Below are 22,309 nucleotides of genomic sequence, written 5' to 3' on the forward strand. Positions count from 1 at the left end.
ATCAACCACCAGAGGGCAGCTTTTACTATCAATAATAATGTTTCTACCAGACAGGTTTGGCAGTGTTTACCAATCCTGGTCCTGGGGAACCAAATGCAAGCACCGTTTTTTTCCTCCTGGCACTAACACACTTGATTCAACTATTCAAGAAAAAAATCAAGCCTTTAGTTGAATCTGCTGTGTTAATGCTAACTAGGGAATGGCCCCGGAGAAGATGGCTGCCGTTTTACGGGCTCCTAACCAATTGTGCTGTTGTGTGTGTTTTTCACGTTATTTGTAACTTATTTTGTACATAATGTTTCTGCCATCGTCTCTTATGACCGAAAATAGCTTCTGGATGTCAGGACAGTGTGTCACGCTCGTCATAAGCAACGGACCAAGGCGCAGCGTGATATGCGTACATCTTTTAATGAGTACTTTAAACAACAATTTACAAAACAACAAAACGATACGTGAAGTCCTAAGGTTAACGAACACAAACCTCTCCGGAACAAGATCCCACAAATGACAAGTGCAAAACAGGCTGCCTAAGTATGGTTCCCAATCAGAGACAACAAGCCACAGCTGCCTCTGATTGGGAACCACCCCGGCCAACATAGAAACACATGAACTAGAACAAGAACATAGAACACTAAACATAGAAACTAACACCCTGGCTCAACATATAAGAGTCCCCAGAGCCAGGGCGTGACACAGTGATTACTCACCTCGTACTGGATGAAGATTTTTCTTTAACGAGTCGGACACAAAGGATTTTCTTCAGACACCCGACAAGGCCAAAAATATCGGGGACGTAGGTCGGGGTGCCTTGTAAGGATTCGACGGCGAGTGGGTAATCTGCCTCTACCATCAGTCCTATTAGCCAACCGCCAACCTACAATCATTGGATAACAAAATAGACAAACTACGATCACGGATATCCTACCAACGGGACATTAAAAACTGTAATATCTTATGTTTCACTGAGTTGTGGCTGAACGACGACATGGATAACATACAGCTGGCGGGATATACGCTGCATTGGCAAGATAGAACAGCTGCCTCCGGTAAGACAAGGTGTGGCGGTCTGTGTATATTTGTAAACAACAGCTGGTAAAGTAAATCGAATATTAAGGAATTCTCAAGGTTTTGCTTGCCTGAGGTAGAGTATCTCATGATAAGCTGTAGACCACACTATTTACCAGGAGAGTTTTCATCTATATTTTTCGTAGCTGTCTATTTACCACCACAAACTGATGCTGGCACTAAAACCGCACTCAATGAGCTGTATAAGGCCATAAGCAAACAGGAAAACACTCCTCTAGAGGCGGCGCTCCTAGTGGCCAGGGACTTTAATGCAGGTAAACTTAAATCCATTTTACCTAATTTCTACCAGCATGTTAAATGTGTTTTACTTAAAACTGCATTGTTGGTTAAGGGCTTGTAAGTAAGCATTTCACTGTAAGGTCTACACCTGTTGTATTCGGTGCATGTGACAAATAACATTTGAAAAATGTGTACTCCTTTGGGTCCCCAGGACCAGGATTGGGAAACACTGGGCGATAGTATCCATATCATATTCTGATTCTCCTCTTCATCTATTTACCTATTAACCTAAGATGTTCATCTCATCTTTACAGTAGCTGTGTTCACCTGATATGACACCTCTTATTTCCCTCCAAGTCAAATCGGGGAGCAGGACCAACCATCCAAAATCCCCCAACTGTTCCCGAGAGCAAACCAACCCCCCCCCTTCAACTATGCTGTGATGTTTAACGTGCAATTTCAATCTATCTGATCGAATATAATCCACAGATTGCGAGGTGAAGATAAATACTTTTACTAAGAGTATTAGTATATTAGTAATTGTACTTTACTAATTAAATACCTGATAATTTCTGTAAAAGGAAAATAAATTGCCACGAATATGTATTTATTAAACATGACAATTCAAGAGACAATGTTTTAAACATGTTTTACTGAACCTCACATTAGAGTTTGTATACAATTTAAATGAGGGCAAATATATCATTTTATTCTTTTCATCCAACTTTACAATTACCATATGAAACCACCTAAAATTCCCGCTCTGGACAGAAATGTGCACATAACTGAGATAGCACAGATGCACACCATATCAAGATCATCCATCCAAAAAAACGTCAGGTATCACATAACATATCAAATGCTTCATAATATAGTCAGATATTCTACTTCCTTTTGAGGCTCTCTGTGCACTAGTTTAGAACAATGCACCTTTCAAAAGATTGCACAATTTACAGAAACATAGGACACATTCATTAATCATTTTATTCCATTAATAATTTCAATAAAATGTGCAACGCAAGGAAAAACACTGGGTCAAATAAAGGGGAACTCATCACACTGTTTCATTCTGTCTTTTGAGAATGTAAACAAGATTCAACTTGAAACAACATTTACCAGAAAGGATTATGACAGTAGGCAGATTACTGTTTTCAACCCTCCCTCTCCCACTCTTTCTCTCCCTCTCCCTCTCTACCGCACCTGCTGTCTCGACCTCTGAATGCTCGGCTATGAAAAGCCAACTGACATTTAGTCTTGAGGTGCTGACCTGATGCACCCGCTACAACTACTGTGATTATTATTTGACCCTGCTGGTCATCTATGAACGTTTGAACAATCTGGTTTTAATGGCCATGTACTCTTATAATCTCCACCCCGCACAGCCAGAAGAGGACTGGGTTTTAGGCTGGTTATCTGTATAAGCACTTGTGACATCTGCTGATGTAAAAAGGGCTTTATAAATACATTTGATTTGATGAGCCCAATATTTCAAGTATTTCAACTATAAAAGGCAGAACACACACCCATAGTCCCAATCCAAACACACTGATAGAAGCAGCTAAAATGCCACCTACAGTTAAACACAACCCAGAACACATTTTTGGATTTAAGAATCTAGTTTACATTTCACATGCTACTCAAAACCTGTATTTACTACACAGTCATTGAGTATGTGTCATGGAAATTCTACACCATGTCGTGGAAATTACCACTAGGGACACTCGAAGTCAATCTTAAATGAATCATCGTTTATTGTCAGCGTGCTGGAGAGGTTCCAACCAACTCAATGCACCACATGTACACATGTCGACAAGGAGCTCTGCTGGGGCTATACACAGACAAGTTATATTTGCATGATTTAGCATAATGAATTGATCATTAACGTTTTGTTTCATTCATGTGACCGACCAATACTGGTTCATAATATGTGACAGACCAATACCTCACGAGGCTTCTTCTCTCTAAGATGAGACCTTGAAACTGAGATATCTTTCGTTCTCAAAACAAAGGTCTGGGCGTACTGCCAAATTGCAGCTACTGATAAGTGAGGATTCGTCAGTCACTTGCATGAACACAGAAATTGGTTATTAGAACAGCACATGAATAGAACATAGAAATGTATAGAATAGAAAAGCACCAACATTAAAATTTCCATCACAAACGTTTACATGCACACTAATAATTCGATATTCAACTGATTATGGCAGTAGGTAGATTATGCAATAGTCACGTAAACACCTTACTCTGTTTATCTTAATCGTCGTAAACCGGGTTTTCTAAGCAATCTTTATAATTAAATCCAGCGATTTTCAGCATTTATCAGAGTGCCATCAGGTAGCCTGATTTCAGATGTGTCCATGTAAACAGGATTATTAGGAAAATCGTTCTTCTTGCAAAGCATGTAAACATGCCTGCACTGATAAGCTTCAGACACCCAGGCTTGAGCCTGTGACAGAAGCTACAAAACAGGTGATAGTCCTTTTATTCATTCTACCCTCATCCTCCTCCTCGCTGCCTGAGCCATGTTGTTGTTGTTCTTTTGGTCGTTGTTGTTGTTGTGGTGGCTCTAATTGTAGTTGTGGTTCTAAGTGTAGTTATGGTTCTAGGTTTAGTTGTTGTCCCTGTGGTGTCTGGTCTGTCATTCGTCGCAGGTCTCCAGAATTCATCTGTGTCATGGAACCATCACTCCCCAGCATCATCGGCTGGATAATATTGGACCTGAAAAAGAGAGAAGTCTCAACTCAACAAATATTTATGATGATTGGCTCATTACAATACATATGGCTTAAATGCAGTGTTCATTACCATTTATTATTGATAACAGTACATGTTTATTATTGTACCAAATATTTATATTCCATTCTATAAAGGGTTTTATCTATGAGAAAGTTAAACAGTTCTACTGTGGCGAGGGTGGAATACATGAATCCTCTGTCTTTTGGTAACAGCTCATGCCTCAGCTCATTAATTTTATACATTTTAGTATTTTTAGCAGACGCTCTTATCCAGAGCGACTTACAGTTAGTGAGTGTATACATTATTTTCATACTGGCCCCCAGTGGGAAACGAACCCACAAGCCTGGTGTTGCAAGCGCCATGCTCTACCAACTGAGCTACACAGGGCCACATTAATGACGTATGAACCTCAGTTGGAAGGGAAGGGATGAGGACACCTGCTGGGAGCCTGTAGCACTGCTGCAGTGAGCTGCTGCTAAGGCCTGCCCCTATCTGTGTCTGTGGCCCTGTTCAAATAAATACATCCTTCCTTACACTCTTCTTTAGAGTAATCCCTGATCTGACATGCCTGGGTTGCTGTAAGCTATGTAGCGGAGTCCTGGGTTTCTCCTATCCGACCATTTTAGATCAGAGATTAGGCTACTTTAAAAAGGCATCTGTACTGTACCTGGAGAGCTTATCAAACATGTTGACCAGCTTCATGGCCTCCAACTCCTTCTGTTCCTCTGTCATTCCCTCCATGGGGTTGGGCTGCTCATCCTCCACTCTGCCCGTCACAGGGTTAATTCTGGCAGGGATAGAGAATAAAAGAACGTTAGGCTACTCAGTGTGATGAGGGACAAGATGGACGAATTTAAACATTAATCATAGATTTTTTAATCTTCGAAATTAAGGATGTTTACAGTGGCTTGAGAAAGTATTCACCCCCCTTGGCATTTTTCCTATTTTGTTACTGTCACGCCCTGGCTCTGGGGACTTTTATATGTTGAGCCAGGGTGTTCGTTTCTATGTGTTAGTTTCTGGGTGTTAGGTTCTATGTTTGTTTTCTATGTGTTCTTTTCTAGATCGTGTGTTTCTGTGTTGGCCGGGGTGGTTCCCAATCGGAGGCAGCTGTCTCTTGTTGTCTCTAATTGGGAACCATACTTAGGCAGCCTGTTGTGCACTTGTCATTTGTGGGATCTTGTTCCGTGTAGGTTTGTGTTTGTTAACCGAGGACTTCACGTTTCGTTTTGTTGTTTTGTTGTATCGTGTATTAAGTACTATTAAAAGTATGTACGCATATCACGCTGCGCCTTGGTCCACTTATTACGACGATCGTGACAGTTGCCTTACAACCTGGAATTAAAATGGATTTTTGGGGGGGTTTGTATCATTTGATTTACACAACATGCCTACTACTTTGAAGATGCAAAATATTTTTTCTTGTGAAACAAAGAAGAAATAAGACAAAAAAACAGAAAGCTTGAGCGTGCATAACTATTCAACCCCCCAAAGTCAATACTTTGTAGAGCCACCTTTTGCAGCAATTACAGCTGCAAGTCTCTTGGGGTATGTCTCTATAAGCTTGGCACATCTAGCCACTGGGATTTTTGCCCATTCTTCAAGGCAAAACTGCTACAGCTCCTTCAAGTTGGATGGGTTCCGCTGGTGTACTGCAATCGTTAAGTCATACCACAGATTCTCAATTGGATTGAGGTCTGGGCTTTGACTAGGCCATTCCAAGACATTTAAATGTTTCCCCTTAAACCACTCAAGTGTTGCTTTAGCAGTATGCTTAGGGTCATTGTCCTGCTGGAAGGTGAACCACTGTCCCAGTCTCACATCTCTGGAAGACTGAAACAGGTTTCCCTCAAGAATTTCCCTGTATTTAGCGCCATCCATAATTCCTTCAATTCTGACCAGTTTCCCAGTCCCTGCCGATGAAAAACATCCCCACAGCATGATGCTGCCACCACCATTCTTCACTGTGGGGATGGTGTTCTCGGGGTGATGAGAGGTGTTGTGTTTGCGCCAGACATAGCGTTTTCCTTGATGGCCAAAAAGCGCAATTTTAGTCTCATCTGACCAGAGTACCTTCTTCCATATGTTTGGGGAGTCTCCTACATGCCTATTGGCGAACACCAAACGTGTTTGCTTATTTTTGTCTTTAAGCAATGGCTTTTGTCTGGCCAATCTTCCGTAAAGCCCAGCTCTGTGGAGTGTACGGCTTAAAGTGGCCTATGGACAGATATTCCAATCTCCGCTGTGGAGCTTTGCAGCTCCTTCAGGGTTATCTTTTGTCTCTTTGTTGCCTCTCTGATTAATACCCTAATTGCCTGGTTCGTGAGTTTTTGTGGGCGGCCCTCTCTTGGCAGGTTTGTTGTGGTGCCATATTCTTTCAATTTTTTTATGGATTTAATGGTGCTCTGTGGGATGTTCAAAGTGTTGGATATTTTTTTATAACCCAACCCTGATCTGTACTTCTCCACAACTTTGTCCCTGACCTGTTTGGAGAGCTCCTTGGTCTTCATGGTGCTGCTTGCTTGGTGGTGCACCTTGCTTAGTGGTGTTGCAGACTCTGGGGCCTTTCAGAACAGGTGTATATATACTGAGATCATGTGACAGATCATGTGACACTTAGATTGCACACAGGTGGACTTTTTTAAACTAATTATGTGACTTCTGAAGGTAATTGGTTGCACCAGATCTTATTTAGGGGCTTCATAGCAAAGGGGGTGAATACATATGCACGCACCACTTTTCCGTTATTTATTTTGTAATTTTTTTTGAAACAAGTTATCTTTTTCATTTCACTTCACCAATTTTGACTATTTTGTATGTCCATTACATGAAATCCAAATAAAAATCAATTTGTGAAGTGAAAATGCAGGTTGTAATGCAACAAAATAGGAAAAACGCCAAGGGGGTTTAATACTTTTGCAAGGCACTGTACATGTTATTTCAAGAGTGAAAGCTGTGTCTGTTTCCTAAGAGCCAACACATCACGTCTCCATTCTCAATAAAGTTAAATTCAACTCACTGAGATTTGGCCTCTCGGTACTCTTCTGTGTCGCTGTCCTCGTCTTCAGAGTAGATGCCTGGGTTGCTCCCCCCTCGCAACAGCCCCCGGGCAGCCAGGAGACCTACTGCGTTACCATAGCCTGTATACTTAATGAACCTGGACACTGCACAGTGAATGGAAGGGGATGGAAGGGGGTGTGGATGGTGGAGAAGAATGGTATTACAAATCCTAGTTTTCATCACATCTATGTGTTAATATTAAGTTGATATTCTATTCCGTTGTGTTCTACTGTATTCTATTATATTCTACATGAGTCATTTCACATTCATATACAGTACATTGGCATATGGATTTGTGGAAAATGAAATAACTATTTTATATGCTGAGAAAAACAGGTCCTCCTCACCACTTTCTTTGCACAGGACAAATAGGAACTCTGCTGAACAGTTCTTGACGTCCGTGTCAATGTTGGTCATCAGGCGAACGAGCTTGTTGCGAAGGGCGTTCCCCACCTCTGGTAGATTCGTCACATCCCTCAGTGGAGGGAGTACCTATGCACGCAAGCACGCACACACACACACACACACACACACACACACACACACACACACACACACATGAAAAACCCATAATTGACTAACAGTTGGACGAATTATGAGATGAAACGTCCAATCACGTACAGCGCCTTCGGTAAGTATTCAGACCCCTTGACTTTTTCCACATTTTGTTACGTTACAGACATATTCTAAAATGAATTAAATAAAAACAATTACTCAGCAATCTACACACAATACCCCATAATGACAAAGCGAAAACAGGTTTTTAGAACGTTTTGCAAAACACAGAAATACCTTATTTACATAAGTACTCAGACCCTTTGCTATGAGACTCAAAATTGATCTCAGGTTAATCCTGTTTCCATTGATCCTCCTTGAGATATTTCTACAACTTGATTGGAGTCCACCTGTGGTAAATTCAGTTGTTTGGACATGATTTGGAAGGGCACAGACCTGTCTATATAAGGTCCCACAGTTAACAATTCATGACAGAGCAAAAACCAAGTCATGAGGTCAAAGGAATTGTCCGCAGAGCTTCGAGACAGGATTGTGTCGAGGCACAGATCTGGGGAAGGGTACCAAAACATTTCTGCAGCATTGAAGGTCCCAAGAACACAGTGGCCTCCATCGTTCTTAAATGGAAGAAATTTGGAACCACCAAGACTCTTCCTAGAGCTGGCCGCCCGGCCAAACTGAGAGGGAGGGAGAAGGGTCTTGGTCAGGGAGGTGACCAAGAACCCAATGGTCACTCTGACAGAGCTCTAGAGTTCCTCTGTGGAGATGGGAGAACGTTTCAGAAGGACAACCATCTCTGCAGCACTTCACCAATCAGGCCTTTATGGTAGAGTGGCCAGACGGAAGCCACTCCTCAGTAAAAGGCACATTACAGCCCGCTTGGAGTTTGCCAAAAGGCACCTAAAGGACTCTCAGACAAATGAAAAACAAGATTCTCTGGTCTGATGAAACCAAGATTGAACTCTTTGGCCTGAATGCCAAGCATCACGTCTGGAGGAAACCTGGCACCATCCCTACGGTTAAGCATGGTGGTGGCAGCATCATGCTGTGGGGATGTTTTTCAGCGGGAGGGACTGGGAGACTAGTCAGGATCAAGGCAAAGATGAACAGAGTAAAGTACAGAGAGATCCTTGATGAAAACCTGCTCCAGAGCGCTCAGGACCTCAGAATGGGGCGAAGGTACAACTTCCAACAAGACAACGACCCTAAGCACACAGCCAAGACAATGCAGGAGTGGCTCCGGGATAAGTCTCTGAATGTCCTTGAGTAGCCCAGCCAGAGCCCGGACTTGAACCCGATCGAACATCTCTGGAGAGACCTGAAAATAGCTGTGCAGCAACACTCCCCATCCAACCAGAGCTTGAGAGGATCTGCAGAGACGAATGGGAGAAACTCCCCAAATACAGGTGTGCCAAGCTTGTAGTGTCATACCCAAGACGACTAGAGGCTGTAATCGCTGCCAAAGGTGCTTCAACAAAGTACTGAGTAAAGGGTCTGAAAACGTATGTAAATGTGATATTTCAACAAACAAACAACATTATGGGGTATTGTTTGTAGATTCAATTTTAGAATAATGCAGTAACCTAACAAAAGGAAAAAGTCAAGGGGTCTGAATACTTTCCGAAGGCACTGTACCTTCATCCTGAGGAACTTCCTGGTCTCTCTGTGGATGCGTGCACTCTCTGTGAGCAGGTTGAGAGACGGCAGCAAGGTCTCCTTCAGCTTCTTGCCCTGGAGACCCAGACACATAGCTGTTATTAGACAGATATAACCACAACCTCTTCAACTAGACCCAAACAGACAGATATTGTAGGTTTTAATTTACAGATATTATTGTAGTCTCTCACAAGATTTGGTTCTGGTTGTCTAGATTAATGTTATTGCAATGTCTATCACTTATGGAGGAGACTGTCTGTTTCATCACTTTGATTAAACTCCCAGCTGTGCCCTGGTTGTTTTGCCCATATCCCCAAAGACACTGTTGTGCCTTCCAAAACACCATCATAACTCCATTCACAAGAACAATAACATCCCATTTGGAGACGTAATCACATAACAGCCATACAGCCAGGCACCCTCTGCAGGGACATTATTCCATTACCTGTAAACACCTCTTAAGAGATGGTGGATGGTACACAGAGAGGAGGTCAAGAAACACAGAGTAGAAAAGAGCTGGTAGCCTAGTGGTTAAGAGCATTTGGCCAGTAACTGAAAGGTCACTGGTTTGAATCCCTGAGCCTATGTGGATGTTATGCAGATTAGAGTTTTCCCTACTTCCATCTTGGGTGCTGTAAACTCGCCCACACACCGTTGATCCAACCAATTGCATTTATTCTGCCTTCGAGGCAAAGCTGTCCCTTAGAACAAGATTGAATAAGGAAAACTCCATTGAGCATCTGTACCAGCATGTTTGTGTGGACCTGTTGTTGAGGGACCCAGGCAGCTCACCCTGTCTAGCCTCTTCTCCATGTACTCCAGTAGCATGTTGACTGCGTCCATGTTGACTCCCATGTACTCTATGGAGCCCTGCTGGACCTTGGGCAACAGCAACACATCCAGACAGGGCAGAGGGAGGTTCCCCAGCAGGTTCAGTGAATGACTGCAGCCCAGGAGAAACACAAAGGGTTATCACAGGACACCGTTTCGCTCAGGGGTGTTAAACTCAATTCCTGAAGGGCAGTGTATGCGGGTTTTCGCTCCTCCGTTACTTGATTGAACAGTTATTGTCAACAAGGTCATCACCAGGTTAATGTCAACCAGGTCATCACCAGGTTAATATCAACCAGGTCATCACCAGGTTGTCTAGGCCTTAATTCGACACAAATTGAAAGGAAATTACAAAACCAGCAGACACACAGGACTGCCCTCAAGGAATTGAGTTTGACATCCCTGGTTTAGCTTCAGAACATATTTATGAACATAATAAGACCTGTACTCTCACCTGTGAAACTCCTCTGTGTAGTCCTCTCCGTCAGCTGTGCTCATCACACAGTGTCTGAGGATGGCTCCTAGGTGTCTGAACGATGCTGTTTCCTCCTACAGGTTCAGCAGAACAGATCAATAACAACAAACACTGTGATTATCAGAAAGTTAATGTACAACTACAACACAATGCAATTTGGTGACATTTTATGTAAAGCCTGCATTATTATGAAATAACTGATAATCAGGCATAAGGGGTCTTACATGTTCACAACAAGTCTTACAAAAGTAACAAATTGCACACCTACCAGAAGGAAATACTGTACCATGTTTGTTTTGTGTCTCAAAACTCTATTTTAATGGTCCACAATGTTTTTATTTATTTATCAGTATCTTGTATTGTCAATTATTGTATAATTGTGGAGTGACACTTAAAGGGCAATTCCACCACTTTTCAACCTCATTTTTATTATCTCCAGTACAATACCAGTGTCTACATATGTAAAAACTGCACATTTCTACATTTTGTAGAAAACAATATGAAGTTCAAAGGTTATACGAGGACATCATCAAAAGTTAAAACATTTTAAATCAGTGATTTTCAAACACTATGATGTGGGGAGCAAGAAAATACCCTCCCTCTGGCTGGAAACTCGTAGCAGATATTGAAAATTATGTTTTTTCGTACTTTTAATCCTACCCTGTGATGTCACAGAGTAGCATTTTTTAGGACGTTTCTTATTATTATTTTTGTTAAATTTGTTTACTTTTTACCCTTTTTCTCCCCAATTTCGTGATATCCAATTGGTAGTTACAGTCTTGTCCCATCGCTGTAACTCCCGTACGGATTCTGGAGAGGCGAAGGTCGAGAGCCATGCGTCCTCCGAAACACGACCCTGCCAAGCCGCACTGCTTCTTGACACACTGCTTGCTTAACCCGGAAGCCAGCCGCACCAATGTGTCGGAGAAAACACTGTACAACTGGTGACCGAAGTCAGCATGCAGGCGCCCGGCCCGCCACAAGGAGTCGCTCTTAGCTTTTTAACCACAGATCATAGAAACATTTTCACATATGTAGACACTGGTATGGTGCTGGAGATAATGAACATGAGGTTGAAAAGTGGCATAATTGCCCTTTAAATCATTTGAACTCTACAATACATTATAACTGCATTATTATACCTGCAAGCCTTAACTCAAGTGTTACCAACACAATAAATATACAGTAATACCCTATGGCACATCTTCTCCTCTCAGTGCTCACCTCATCCACCTCCCGGCGGTTGGCGTCGTAGGTGATATTGAAGAGGATCTTCAGGATCTCCATGGCTCTCTCTATCTTCTCCCTACTGAGAGGGGGCAGCTCCGCTGGCTCCTCCGCGTCTAGATCGACCTCCACCCCGGCCCGCCCCACCTCGAAGGTATCCGGCCAGCACAGCCCCAGTGTAGCATCCAGGTGGTTGGACAGCAGACTGACCCCCCGCAGCTCCCTCAAGAGTTGGGTACGCATCTCCACGCGCTGGGCGGTGAGGAGGAACATGAGGCGCAGGTCAAAGAACCTTACGTAGTGGTTCCACTGGTCCTCGCCGCCCTGCTTGAGACGCTCCGCGATGCCCACGATCAGCTGAAGCTCCTGGCCCACCCCCACAGCCACCTGGGTGGTGGTTAATGAATTAAAGAGTGTTATCAGTGTCATAACCCATTATAAGTGTATTATAAGGCATTATACAACGGGTGGGTCTAATCCTGAATGCTGATTAGTTAAAACTGCATTCCAGCCAGTGTCTATTCCACAAGTTGCCACCCGCTAAATCTATGACGTTAAAATGCCTATTTACTCTGTTCCATCTGACTGCGCAATCCACTGTCTCATCAGCCCAGCAAGGCAACTTATAAACTTGATCTCCACTATAAAAAGCATCTAGACATTATCTCACATTTCTTTTAGACTAACATTTCGTTTTCAACAGCGGAGATTTGTATAAACTTTGCTGTCTGTCTCTCCGACATTTGCAACATTGTTTCAATATTGAAATTAAACCTCCAGCTGTCCCATAGTAATGAACGTGTCGGGAGTCAGGACGAGACAGGCAGGCAGCATTTCGCAGCCGGTCGAAATCATGAATCAGCTGACATCATTTATATGGATATATACAAAGAAAAGTACATTGAAAAAAGGTACAACGAAATGCAGCTAATTTCCAGTCTTTCCGGCTTCAGTTTGAAGTGATTGTGTTACTGTAGCTGTGTTGTTGGCTAGCTCCTCTGAACAACAGTGTCCTGATGAGTGAGCACATGTTCTATGCCAGGCGAAATCGTGCCTCAATTGCTCATTATTATGGATGTATCCAAACAAATGTCACTAGAAAAGAGCTTAAACAAATGCAAATGCAGCTACTTTGCTGTTATTCTGGCTGCACTTTTTGACGTGACTGTAAGCTGTAGTTGGCTAGCAAGCAAGGGATAAGAATGTTGCCAGCCAGTATGGCAATGGAACATTTAGAACAAACGACTGGGTCGCGTCCATAGATACAGAACAAAAAGACTGAGCGACTGGTTCACGTCTCTAGCAACCCTAGATTTGTGTCGGGACTATATCTTGTGGAAGGATGAAATAGTATGAATAAATTAATCAAAATAACGTTTTTAATGAAAATATGTCAACTATTATTTGAATATGTTGGTAACCCGTTGTATAAAAGTGATAATGCCCTCGAAGCCGGTGTTTGGGGCATATATTGGCACGGTTTGCAGGTCCGAGACGAATATCCTATAAACACAGGCTTCTCAGGCATTATCACTTAATTATAAAGGTCTGTATGTACTGCATAGATTTGTTACCGAAATGATTATATCATTATGGTGTATAGGAATAAAAAGCTGTTAGGGGAGCAGCTACAGTGCCTTGCAAAAGTGTTCATCCCCCTTGGCATTTTTCCTATTTTGTTGCATTACAACCTGTAATTTAAATTGATTTTTATTTGGATTTCAAGTAATGGACATACACAAAATAGTCAAAATTGGTAAAGTGAAATGAAAAAAATTACTTGTTTCAAAAAATTCTAAAAAATAAATTACGGAAAATTGGTGTGTGCATATGTATTCAACCCCTTTCCTATGACCCCCCTAAATAAGATCTGGTGCAACCAATTACCTTCAGAAGTCACATAATTAGTTAAATAAAGTTCACCTGTGTGCAATCGAAGTGTCACATGATCTCAGTTTATATACACCTGTTCTGAAAGGCCCCAGAGTCTGCAACACCACTAAGCAAGGGGCACCACCAAGCAAGCGGCACCATGAAGACCAAGGAGCTCTCCAAACAGGTCAGGGACAAAGTTGTGGAGAAGTACAGATCAGGGTTGGGTTATAAAAAAACATGAACATCCCACGGAGCACCATTAAATCCATTATAAAAAAAATTGAAAGAATATGGCACCACAACAAACCTGCCAAGAGAGGGCCACCCACCAAAACTCATGGACCAGGCAAGGAGGGCATTAATCAGAGAGGCAACAAAGAGACAAAAGATAACCCTGAAGGAGCTGCAAAGATCCACAGCGGAGATTGGAGTATCTGTCCATAGGACCACTTTAAGCCGTACACTCCACAGAGCTGGGCTTTATGGAAGTGGCCAGACAAAAGCCATTGCTTAAAGAAAAAAATAAGCAAACACATTTGGTGTTCGCCAAAAGGCATGTGGGAGACATATGGAAGAAGGTACTCTGGTCAGATGAGACTAAAATTGAGCTTTTGGGCCATCAAGGAAAATGCTATGTCTGGTGCAAACCTAACACCTCTCATCACCCAAAGAACACCATCACAGTGAAGCATGGTGGTGGCAGCATCATGCTGTGGGGATGTTTTTCATCGGCAGGGACTAAGAAACTGGTCAGAATTGAAGGAATGATGGATGGCGTTAAATATAGGGAAATTCTTGAGGGAAACCTGTTTCAGTCTTCCAGAGATTTGAGACTGGGACGGAGGTTCACCTTCCAGCAGGACAATGATCCTAAGCATACTGCTAAAGCAACACTCGAGTGGTTTAAGGGGAAACATTTAAATGTCTTGGAATGGCCTAGTCAAAGCCCAGACCTCAATCCAATTGAGAATCTGTGGTATGACTTAAAGATTGCTGTACACCAGCGGAACCCATCCAACTTGAAGGAGCTGGAGCGGTTTTGCCTTGAAGAATGGGCAAAACTCCCAGTGGCTAGATGTGCAAAGCTTATAGAAACATACCCCAAGAGACTTGCAGCTGTAATTGCTGCAAAATGTGGCTCTACAAAGTATTGACTTTGGGGGGGTGGGGTGAATAGTTATGCATGTTCAGTTTTTTTGTCTGTCAGGCATGTTGTGTAAATCAAATGATACAGACCCCCCAAAAATCAATTTTAATTCCAGGTTGTAAGGCAACAAAATAGGAAAAATGCCAAGGGGGGTGAATACTTTCGCAAGCCACTGTATATTCGGCATATTCTGGCCTCATTTCTTTATCTAAATATTATTTTTGCACAGTATGTTATTTTCAAGTATGGGATATACAGTACCTATCATATATACATATACAGTGGGGAAAAAAAGTATTTAGTCAGCCACCAATTGTGCAAGTTCTCCCACTTAAAAAGATGAGAGAGGCCTGTAATTTTCATCATAGGTACACGTCAACTATGACAGACAAAATGAGAAAAAAAAATCCAGAAAATCACGTTGTAGGATTTTTAATGAATTTATTGGCATATGATGGTGGAAAATAAGTATTTGGTCAATAACAAAAGTTTCTCAATACTTTGTTATATACCCTTTGTTGGCAATGACACAGGTCAAACGTTTTCTGTAAGTCTTCACAAGGTTTTCACACACTGTTGCTGGTATTTTGGCCCATTCCTCCATGCAGATCTCCTCTAGAGCAGTGATGTTTTGGGGCTGTCGCTGGGCAACACAGACTTTCAACTCCCTCCAAAGATTTTCTATGGGGTTGAGATCTGGAGACTGGCTAGGCCACTCCAGGACCTTGAAATGCTTCTTACGAAGCCACTCCTTCGTTGCCCGGGCGGTGTGTTTGGGATCATTGTCATGCTGAAAGACCCAGCCACGTTTCATCTTCAATGCCCTTGCTGATGGAAGGAGGGTTTCACTCAAAATCTCACGATACATGGCCCCATTCATTCTTTCCTTTACGCGGATCAGTCGTCCTGGTCCCTTTGCAGAAAAACAGCCCCAAAGCATGATGTTTCCAACCCCATGCTTCACAGTAGGTATGGTGTTCTTTGGATGCAACTCAGCATTCTTTGTCCTCCAAACATGACGAGTTGAGTTTTTACCAAAAAGTTATATTTTGGTTTCATCTGACCATATGACATTCTCCCAATCCTCTTCTGGATCATCCAAATGCACTTCAGACGGGCCTGGACATGTACTGGCTTAAGCAGGGGGACACGTCTCGCACTGCAGGATTTGAGTCCCTGGCGGCGTAGTGTGTTACTGATGGTTGGCTTTGTTACTTTGGTCCCAGCTCTCTGCAGGTCATTCACTAGGTCCCCCCGTGTGGTTCTGGGATTTTTGCTCACCGTTCTTGTGATCATTTTGACCCCACGGGGTGAGATCTTGCGTGGAGCCCCATATCGAGGGAGATTATCAGTGGTCTTGTATGTCTTCCATTTCCTAATAATTGCTCCCACAGTTGATTTCTTCAAACCAAGCTGCTTACCTATTGCAGATTCAGTCTTCCCAGCCTGGTGCAGGTCTACAATTTTGTTTTTGGTGTCCTTTGACAGCTCTTTGGTCTTGGCCATTGTGAAGTTTGGAGTGTGACTGTTTGAGGTTGTGGACAGGTGTATTTTATACTGATAACAAGTTCAAACAGGTGCCATTAATACAGGTAACGAGTGGAGGACAGAGGAGCCTCTGAAAGAAGAAGTTACAGGTCTGTGAGAGCCAGAAATCTTGCTTGTTTGTAGGTGACCAAATACTTATTTTCCACCATAATTTGCAAATAAATTCATAAAAAATCCTACAATGGGATTTTCTGGATTTTTTTTTCTCATTTTGTCTGTCATAGTTGACGTGTAGCTATGATGAAAATTACAGGCCTCTCTCATCTTTTTAAGTGGGAGAACTTGCACAATTGGTGGCTGACTAAATACTTTTTTTCCCCACTGTATATACAGTATATCATATCTCCCTCTTCATTCTCCACCTTGTTGTGCAAACAGATGTTACAGAGGCTCTTCAGCGCCTCTACGATGACCTCCAGGTCCGGGTTCTCAGCGACGGGCACGAGGACCACGCCGCCTTCGTTGTCCACATTGCCGTGGGTGATGGCAATGCCGGCGTGTCGGCTGAGGGTCTGCATAGCAATGTGTGTGATGAAGGGCGCCACGTTGTTCTTGTCACGTGACAGGATGCGGATGGTCTCCAGACAGGCCAGCTGGCAGAACGGTTGGAGGTCTCGCTCCAGGAAGCCCAGCACTAGCTCTCCCAACCTCTGAGGACAAGACACAAGCAACAGCATGACTAGACTACTCAGCATGCAGGTATGCAAGCACTACCAAAGGTTTCTATGGGAATGGGGTGCTTGTCTGGCTAAATACTTCAGTACAGACCCTCGCAAGCATTCAACAAAGGCCTTTCACATTCTCGAGATGAAAGGATTGAAAGGGAAGATTAGTTATTTTCAAGAGGTTCAACATCAATGGGGAATAGGTGTTTAGGATGGTCTTTCTGTGATGAGGTGGTAATGATGGAGTCAGGTGCAGGAGGGTAAATCACAGAATAACAGGCTTTAATCCGCAAAATACAGGTTTACGCAGAAATGCGTCACACACACTCCAGGGCACAAAACAGGCACACTGGAAAATACAAGGCACGCAGGAAAAATACTCCCGTCGATACACAATACACGAGCTCCACCGAGCTTCACTAACCTCTACAAACAATCACCCACACAGACAAGGAAGCAGAGGGAACACTTATACCATGACTAATGAGGGAATAAGGACAAGGTGTGTGATTGAAGACAAGACAAATGGAGTGATGATAAATGGATCAGCAGTAGCTAGTAAGCCGGTGACGCCGAACGCCGAAACCTGCCCGAACAAGGAGGGGAGGCAGCCTCGGCGGAAGTCGTGACACTTTCACTAGTTCTGCATTAGGTTTTAAGTTCCAGAAAGTCCTCGGTTTGGGTTTACTACAACTATGTAAAACAGACCAAGTTAGAATCAAAGCTACCAAGCTACCCTGTGATCTGTGAATAACAATAATTTAAGTGTCAGACACTCTCTCTTCCTTCCTAGAGATATCACAACTAGAGTTGCAAAATTCCAGGAACTTTCAATAAATTCCCTCCCTGGTTTTCCAGAAATCCTGGTTAGAGGATTCCGGATTTCCTGCTTATTCACTCCTGATTCTGGGAATCCTCCAAGCAGGATTTCGGGAAAAACAGGGAATTTATTGAATGTTCCTGGAATCTTGCAACAACTCCCTATTAATAGACACACGTCTCTTTTAATTGATATGATGACAGGAAACAAGCTTGATCAAGTCTCTGAATGTCCATGGGCCATGAGATGGACTGGCATCTGCCTAAACAATACTGTCACATTGACAAAACAGGGACCTGTTATATGACGGGCTATTAGCTGCTTTCAAAATAGATAAATTAAACACTTTCAAGAAGAAGTTTCAGTCTCACACACCACATAATAGCCAGTATATTTGAATCAATCTAAATCAAATGAAGAGTTGCTCAAGTCTTTAACCAACTTTATGAAGGTAGACTACAGCCCAGCTTTGTGAAGCTCAGTTTCATGAGTCTGTGCACTGCAGATGTGCTCCTGTCCTGATAGGATACAGTGGACACAGAAATTCAGTGTACAGCCCTAAATCTACTGTACAGGCAGTAAGGCTTCAGAAACAGAATTTTAGCTGCCTCAGTCAGAAGTCTGGGTGTTTTCATCCATCAAGTTTTATTAGCTGTATGTACCGGATACACTGTCCAATTAAACGCTTACTTGCAGGTTCCTTCACAACAATAAGAAATACTAAAAGATAAGAGTACAAACAATGTAAATTGCTCAGTAGAATATAATAATCAAATCGTATTTGTCACATGCGCCGAATACAACAGGTGTAGACCTTACAGTGATATGCTTACTTAAAAGCCCTTAACCAACGATGCAGTTTTAAGAAAGAATACCTAAAAAAAAGAAACAAAAGTAACAAATAATTAAAAGAGCAGCAGTAAAATAACAATAGCGAGGCTATATACAGGGGGTACCGGGTCAATGTGTGGGGGCACCGGTTAGTCGAGGTAATATGTACATGTAGGTAGAGTTATTAAAGTGACTATGCATAGATAATAAACAGAGTGTAGCAGCAGCGTAAAAGGGGGGTAGCCATTTGATTAGATGTTCAGGAGTCTTATGGCTTGGGGGTAGAAGCATCTTGGACCTAGATTTGGCACTCCGGTACCGCTTGCCGTGCGGTAGCAGAGAGTCTATGACAATTTTTAGGGCCTTCCTCCGACTCCGCCTTGTATAGAGGTCCTGGATGGCAGGAAGCTTGGCCCCAGTGAAGTACTGGGCCGTACGCACTACCCTCTGTAGTGCCTTGCGGTCGGAGGCTGAGCAGTTGCCATACCAGGCAGTGATGCAACCAGTCAGGATGCTCTCGATGGTGCAGCTGTAGAACCTTTTGAGGATCTGAGGACCCATGCCAAATCTTGTCGTGCCCTCTTCACATTTACGTCATTTAGCAGACGCTCTTATCCAGAGCGACTTACAGTTAGTGCATACATTATTCTTTTTAATTTTCATACCCCATGGGAATCGAACCCACAACCCTGGCGTTGCAAACGCCATGCTCTACCAACTGAGCTACCTCCCTGCCGGCCATTCCCTCCCCTACCCTGGACGACGCTGGGCCAATTGTGCGCCGCCCCATTGGTCTCCCGGTTGCGGCCGGCTACAGCAGAGCCTGGATTCGAACCAGGATCTCTAGTGTCACAGCTAGCACTGCGATGCAGTGCCTTAGACCACTGCGCCACTCGGGAGTTGTCTTGTCTTCACGACTGTCTTGGTGTACTTGGACCATGTTAGTTTGTTGGTGATGTGAACACCAAGGAACTTGAAGCTCTCAACCTGCTCCACTACAGCCCCGTCAATGAGAATAGGGGCGTGCTCGGTCCTCTTCTTTTTCCTGTAGTCCACTGTTACGAACCCTGTGGCTTTAAAAGTCTAGGGTGGATGGAAAAGAGACCCGTAACATAACTAATGTGAATTAGAATATTGCCAAGGAACAGTGAGAACAAAAAAGAAAAATACACCGACAACCAAAAAGCTACCGTCAAACACTAAAATGTTCATTATAAAAACACGATAAAGGTTTGGGGAAAAGGGGCTGACAGGACCCAAGGAATGAAACATTAAAGTCAACAACAAAAAAACTGATCTTGCCTGCTTCAAGAACCGCTAAGCTACTGCTAACCATTCAAAAATACAGTGGGTGGTCCGCTCAGGTCTAACTAGTGTTTTAGACAAGGTTCTGCTATGGGTAATATATGCCCAAGGGCGACTTGCTAAATCCCCCTTTTCCCAGGAACAAACAACATAGTTACCATATGGCGTAAACAGCAAATGAGTGAGTACACAAAAAACAAGACACCACAGTATCCATACTCACAAAGGAAAAGAGTCTCTGTCAGAAAACACAACTGACTGGATTTTAAAACAAGGGGATGTGTGATGTGATTGGGTAATGAAAACTAGAAACAGGTGGTGCAATCAGGAGAAGTGGCCACTGATTGGTCCACCTCAGCAATTAGCAGATGAACTGATGACTGACAGGTGGGACACACCAACGACCTCCAATCAGGAACACAAAGGACACCTGTGATTAGGACAGAAGGAGAGGAAAAACATAAAAACACATACAGGATACCTGTATCCGTAACATCCACAATCATCTCCTTTGTCTTGATCACGTTGAGGGAGAGGTTGTTGTCCTGGCACCACACAGCGAACTTAATGATGGTGTTGGAGTCGTGCCTGGCCATGCAGTCATGAGTGAACAGGGAGTGCAGGAGGGGACTGAGCACGCACCCCTGAGGGGCCCCCGTGTTGAGGATCAGCGTGGCAGATGTGTTGTTACCTACCCTTACCACCTGGGGGCGAACCGTCAGGAAGTCCAGGATCCAGTTGCAGAGGGAGGTGTTTAGACCCAGGGTCCTTAGCTTAGTGATGAGCTTTGAGGGCACTATGGTGTTGAATGCTGAGCTGTAGTCAATGAATAGCATTCTCACATACATTTACATTTTTACATTTTAGTCATTTAGCAGACGCTCTTATCCAGAGCGACTTACAGGAGCAATTAGGGTTAAGTGCCTTGCTCAAGGGCACATTTACGTCATTTAGCAGACGCTCTTATCCAGAGCGACTACAAATTGGTGCATTCACCCTATAGCCAGTGGGATAACCACTTTACAATTTTTTTTTTTTGGGGGGGGTGGGGGGGGGGTAGAAGGATTACTTTATCCTATCCCAGGTGTTCCTTAAAGAGGTGGGGTTTCAAATGTCTCCGGAAGGTGGTGAGTGACTCCGCTGTCCTGGCGTCGTGAGGGAGCTTGTTCCACCATTGGGGTGCCAGAGCAGCGAACAGCTTTGACTGGGCTGAGCGGGAACTATGCTTCCGCAGAGGAAGGGGAGCCAGCAGGCCAGAGGTGGATGAACGCAATGCCCTCGCCTGGGTGTAGGGACTGATCAGAGCCTGAAGGTACGGAGGTGCCGTTCCCCTCACTGCTCCATAGGCAAGCACCATGGTCTTGTAACGGATGCGAGCTTCAACTGGAAGCCAGTGGAGTGTGCGGAGGAGGGGGGTGACGTGAGAGAACTTGGGAAGGTTGAACACCAGACGGGCTGCGGCATTCTGGATGAGTTGTAGGGGTTTAATGGCACAGGCAGGGAGCCCAGCCAACAGCGAGTTGCAGTAATCCAGACGGGAGATGACAAGTGCCTGGATTAGGACCTGTGCCGCTTCCTGTGTAAGGCAGGGTCGTACTCTCCGAATGTTGTAGAGCATGAACCTGCAGGATCGGGTCACCGCCTTGATGTTGGCGGAGAACGACAGGGTGTTGTCCAGGGTCACGCCAAGGCTCTTCGCACTCTGGGAGGAGGACACAACGGAGTTGTCAACCGTGATGGCGAGATCATGGAACGGGCAGTCCTTCCCCGGGAGGAAGAGCAGCTCCGTCTTGCCAGGGTTCAGCTTGAGGTGGTGATCCGTCATCCATACTGATATGTCGGCCAGACATGCAGAGATGCGATTCGCCACCTGGTTATCAGAAGGGGGAAAGGTGTTCCTTTTGTCCAGGTGTGAAAGGACAGTGTGGAGAGCAATAGAGATTGCATAATCTGTGGATCTGTTAGGGCGGTATGCAAATTGGAGTGGGTCTAGGGTTTCTGGGATAAGGTGTTGATGTGAGCCATGACCAGCCCTTCAAAGTGAGTGCTACGGGTCGGTAGTCATTTAGGCAGGTTACCTTAGTGTTTGACCAGGGCTCTGTTCAAAAGTAGTGCTCTATAGAGGGAATAGGGTACCATTTGGCATACAATTCATCAAGACCACTATTTCTCCAAAACACCGTACATGAATGCACACTTCCTGTAGGTCAAAGATTTTAACAGGTTCTCCAAACTGAAATAAATTCAACACAGATAGTGTCTGCATCCCTAATGGCACCCTATTCCCTATATCAGGGATCATCAACGATTCAGCC

At 43.8% G+C, this 22,309-nt stretch overlaps 1 protein-coding gene across 1 annotated transcript in view; it reads right to left on the bottom strand.

The window, feature by feature from the left end:
- Nucleotides 1-1,897: 1,897 nt before the first annotated feature.
- The window catches only part of LOC311136945 (chaperone Ric-8A-like), a 28,012-nt gene continuing 7,600 nt past the window's right edge, over nt 1,898-22,309 (bottom strand). Inside the window, exons 3-11 of the mRNA XM_084171274.1 lie at nt 16,736-17,023; nt 11,801-12,190; nt 10,556-10,650; nt 10,063-10,213; nt 9,250-9,345; nt 7,449-7,593; nt 7,061-7,205; nt 4,709-4,828; nt 1,898-4,023 (exon numbers count right to left, since the gene is read on the bottom strand). Of these exons, the coding sequence (XP_084027400.1) occupies nt 3,900-4,023; nt 4,709-4,828; nt 7,061-7,205; nt 7,449-7,593; nt 9,250-9,345; nt 10,063-10,213; nt 10,556-10,650; nt 11,801-12,190; nt 16,736-17,023 (1,554 nt within the window). The 3' untranslated portion in view covers nt 1,898-3,899. The remainder of the gene's footprint in view (nt 4,024-4,708; nt 4,829-7,060; nt 7,206-7,448; nt 7,594-9,249; nt 9,346-10,062; nt 10,214-10,555; nt 10,651-11,800; nt 12,191-16,735; nt 17,024-22,309) is intronic.

Source organism: Coregonus lavaretus, assembly GCF_964263955.1.
Source record: "Coregonus lavaretus genome assembly, chromosome: 11".
In the NCBI taxonomy this organism is placed as follows: Eukaryota; Metazoa; Chordata; class Actinopteri; order Salmoniformes; family Salmonidae; genus Coregonus; species Coregonus lavaretus.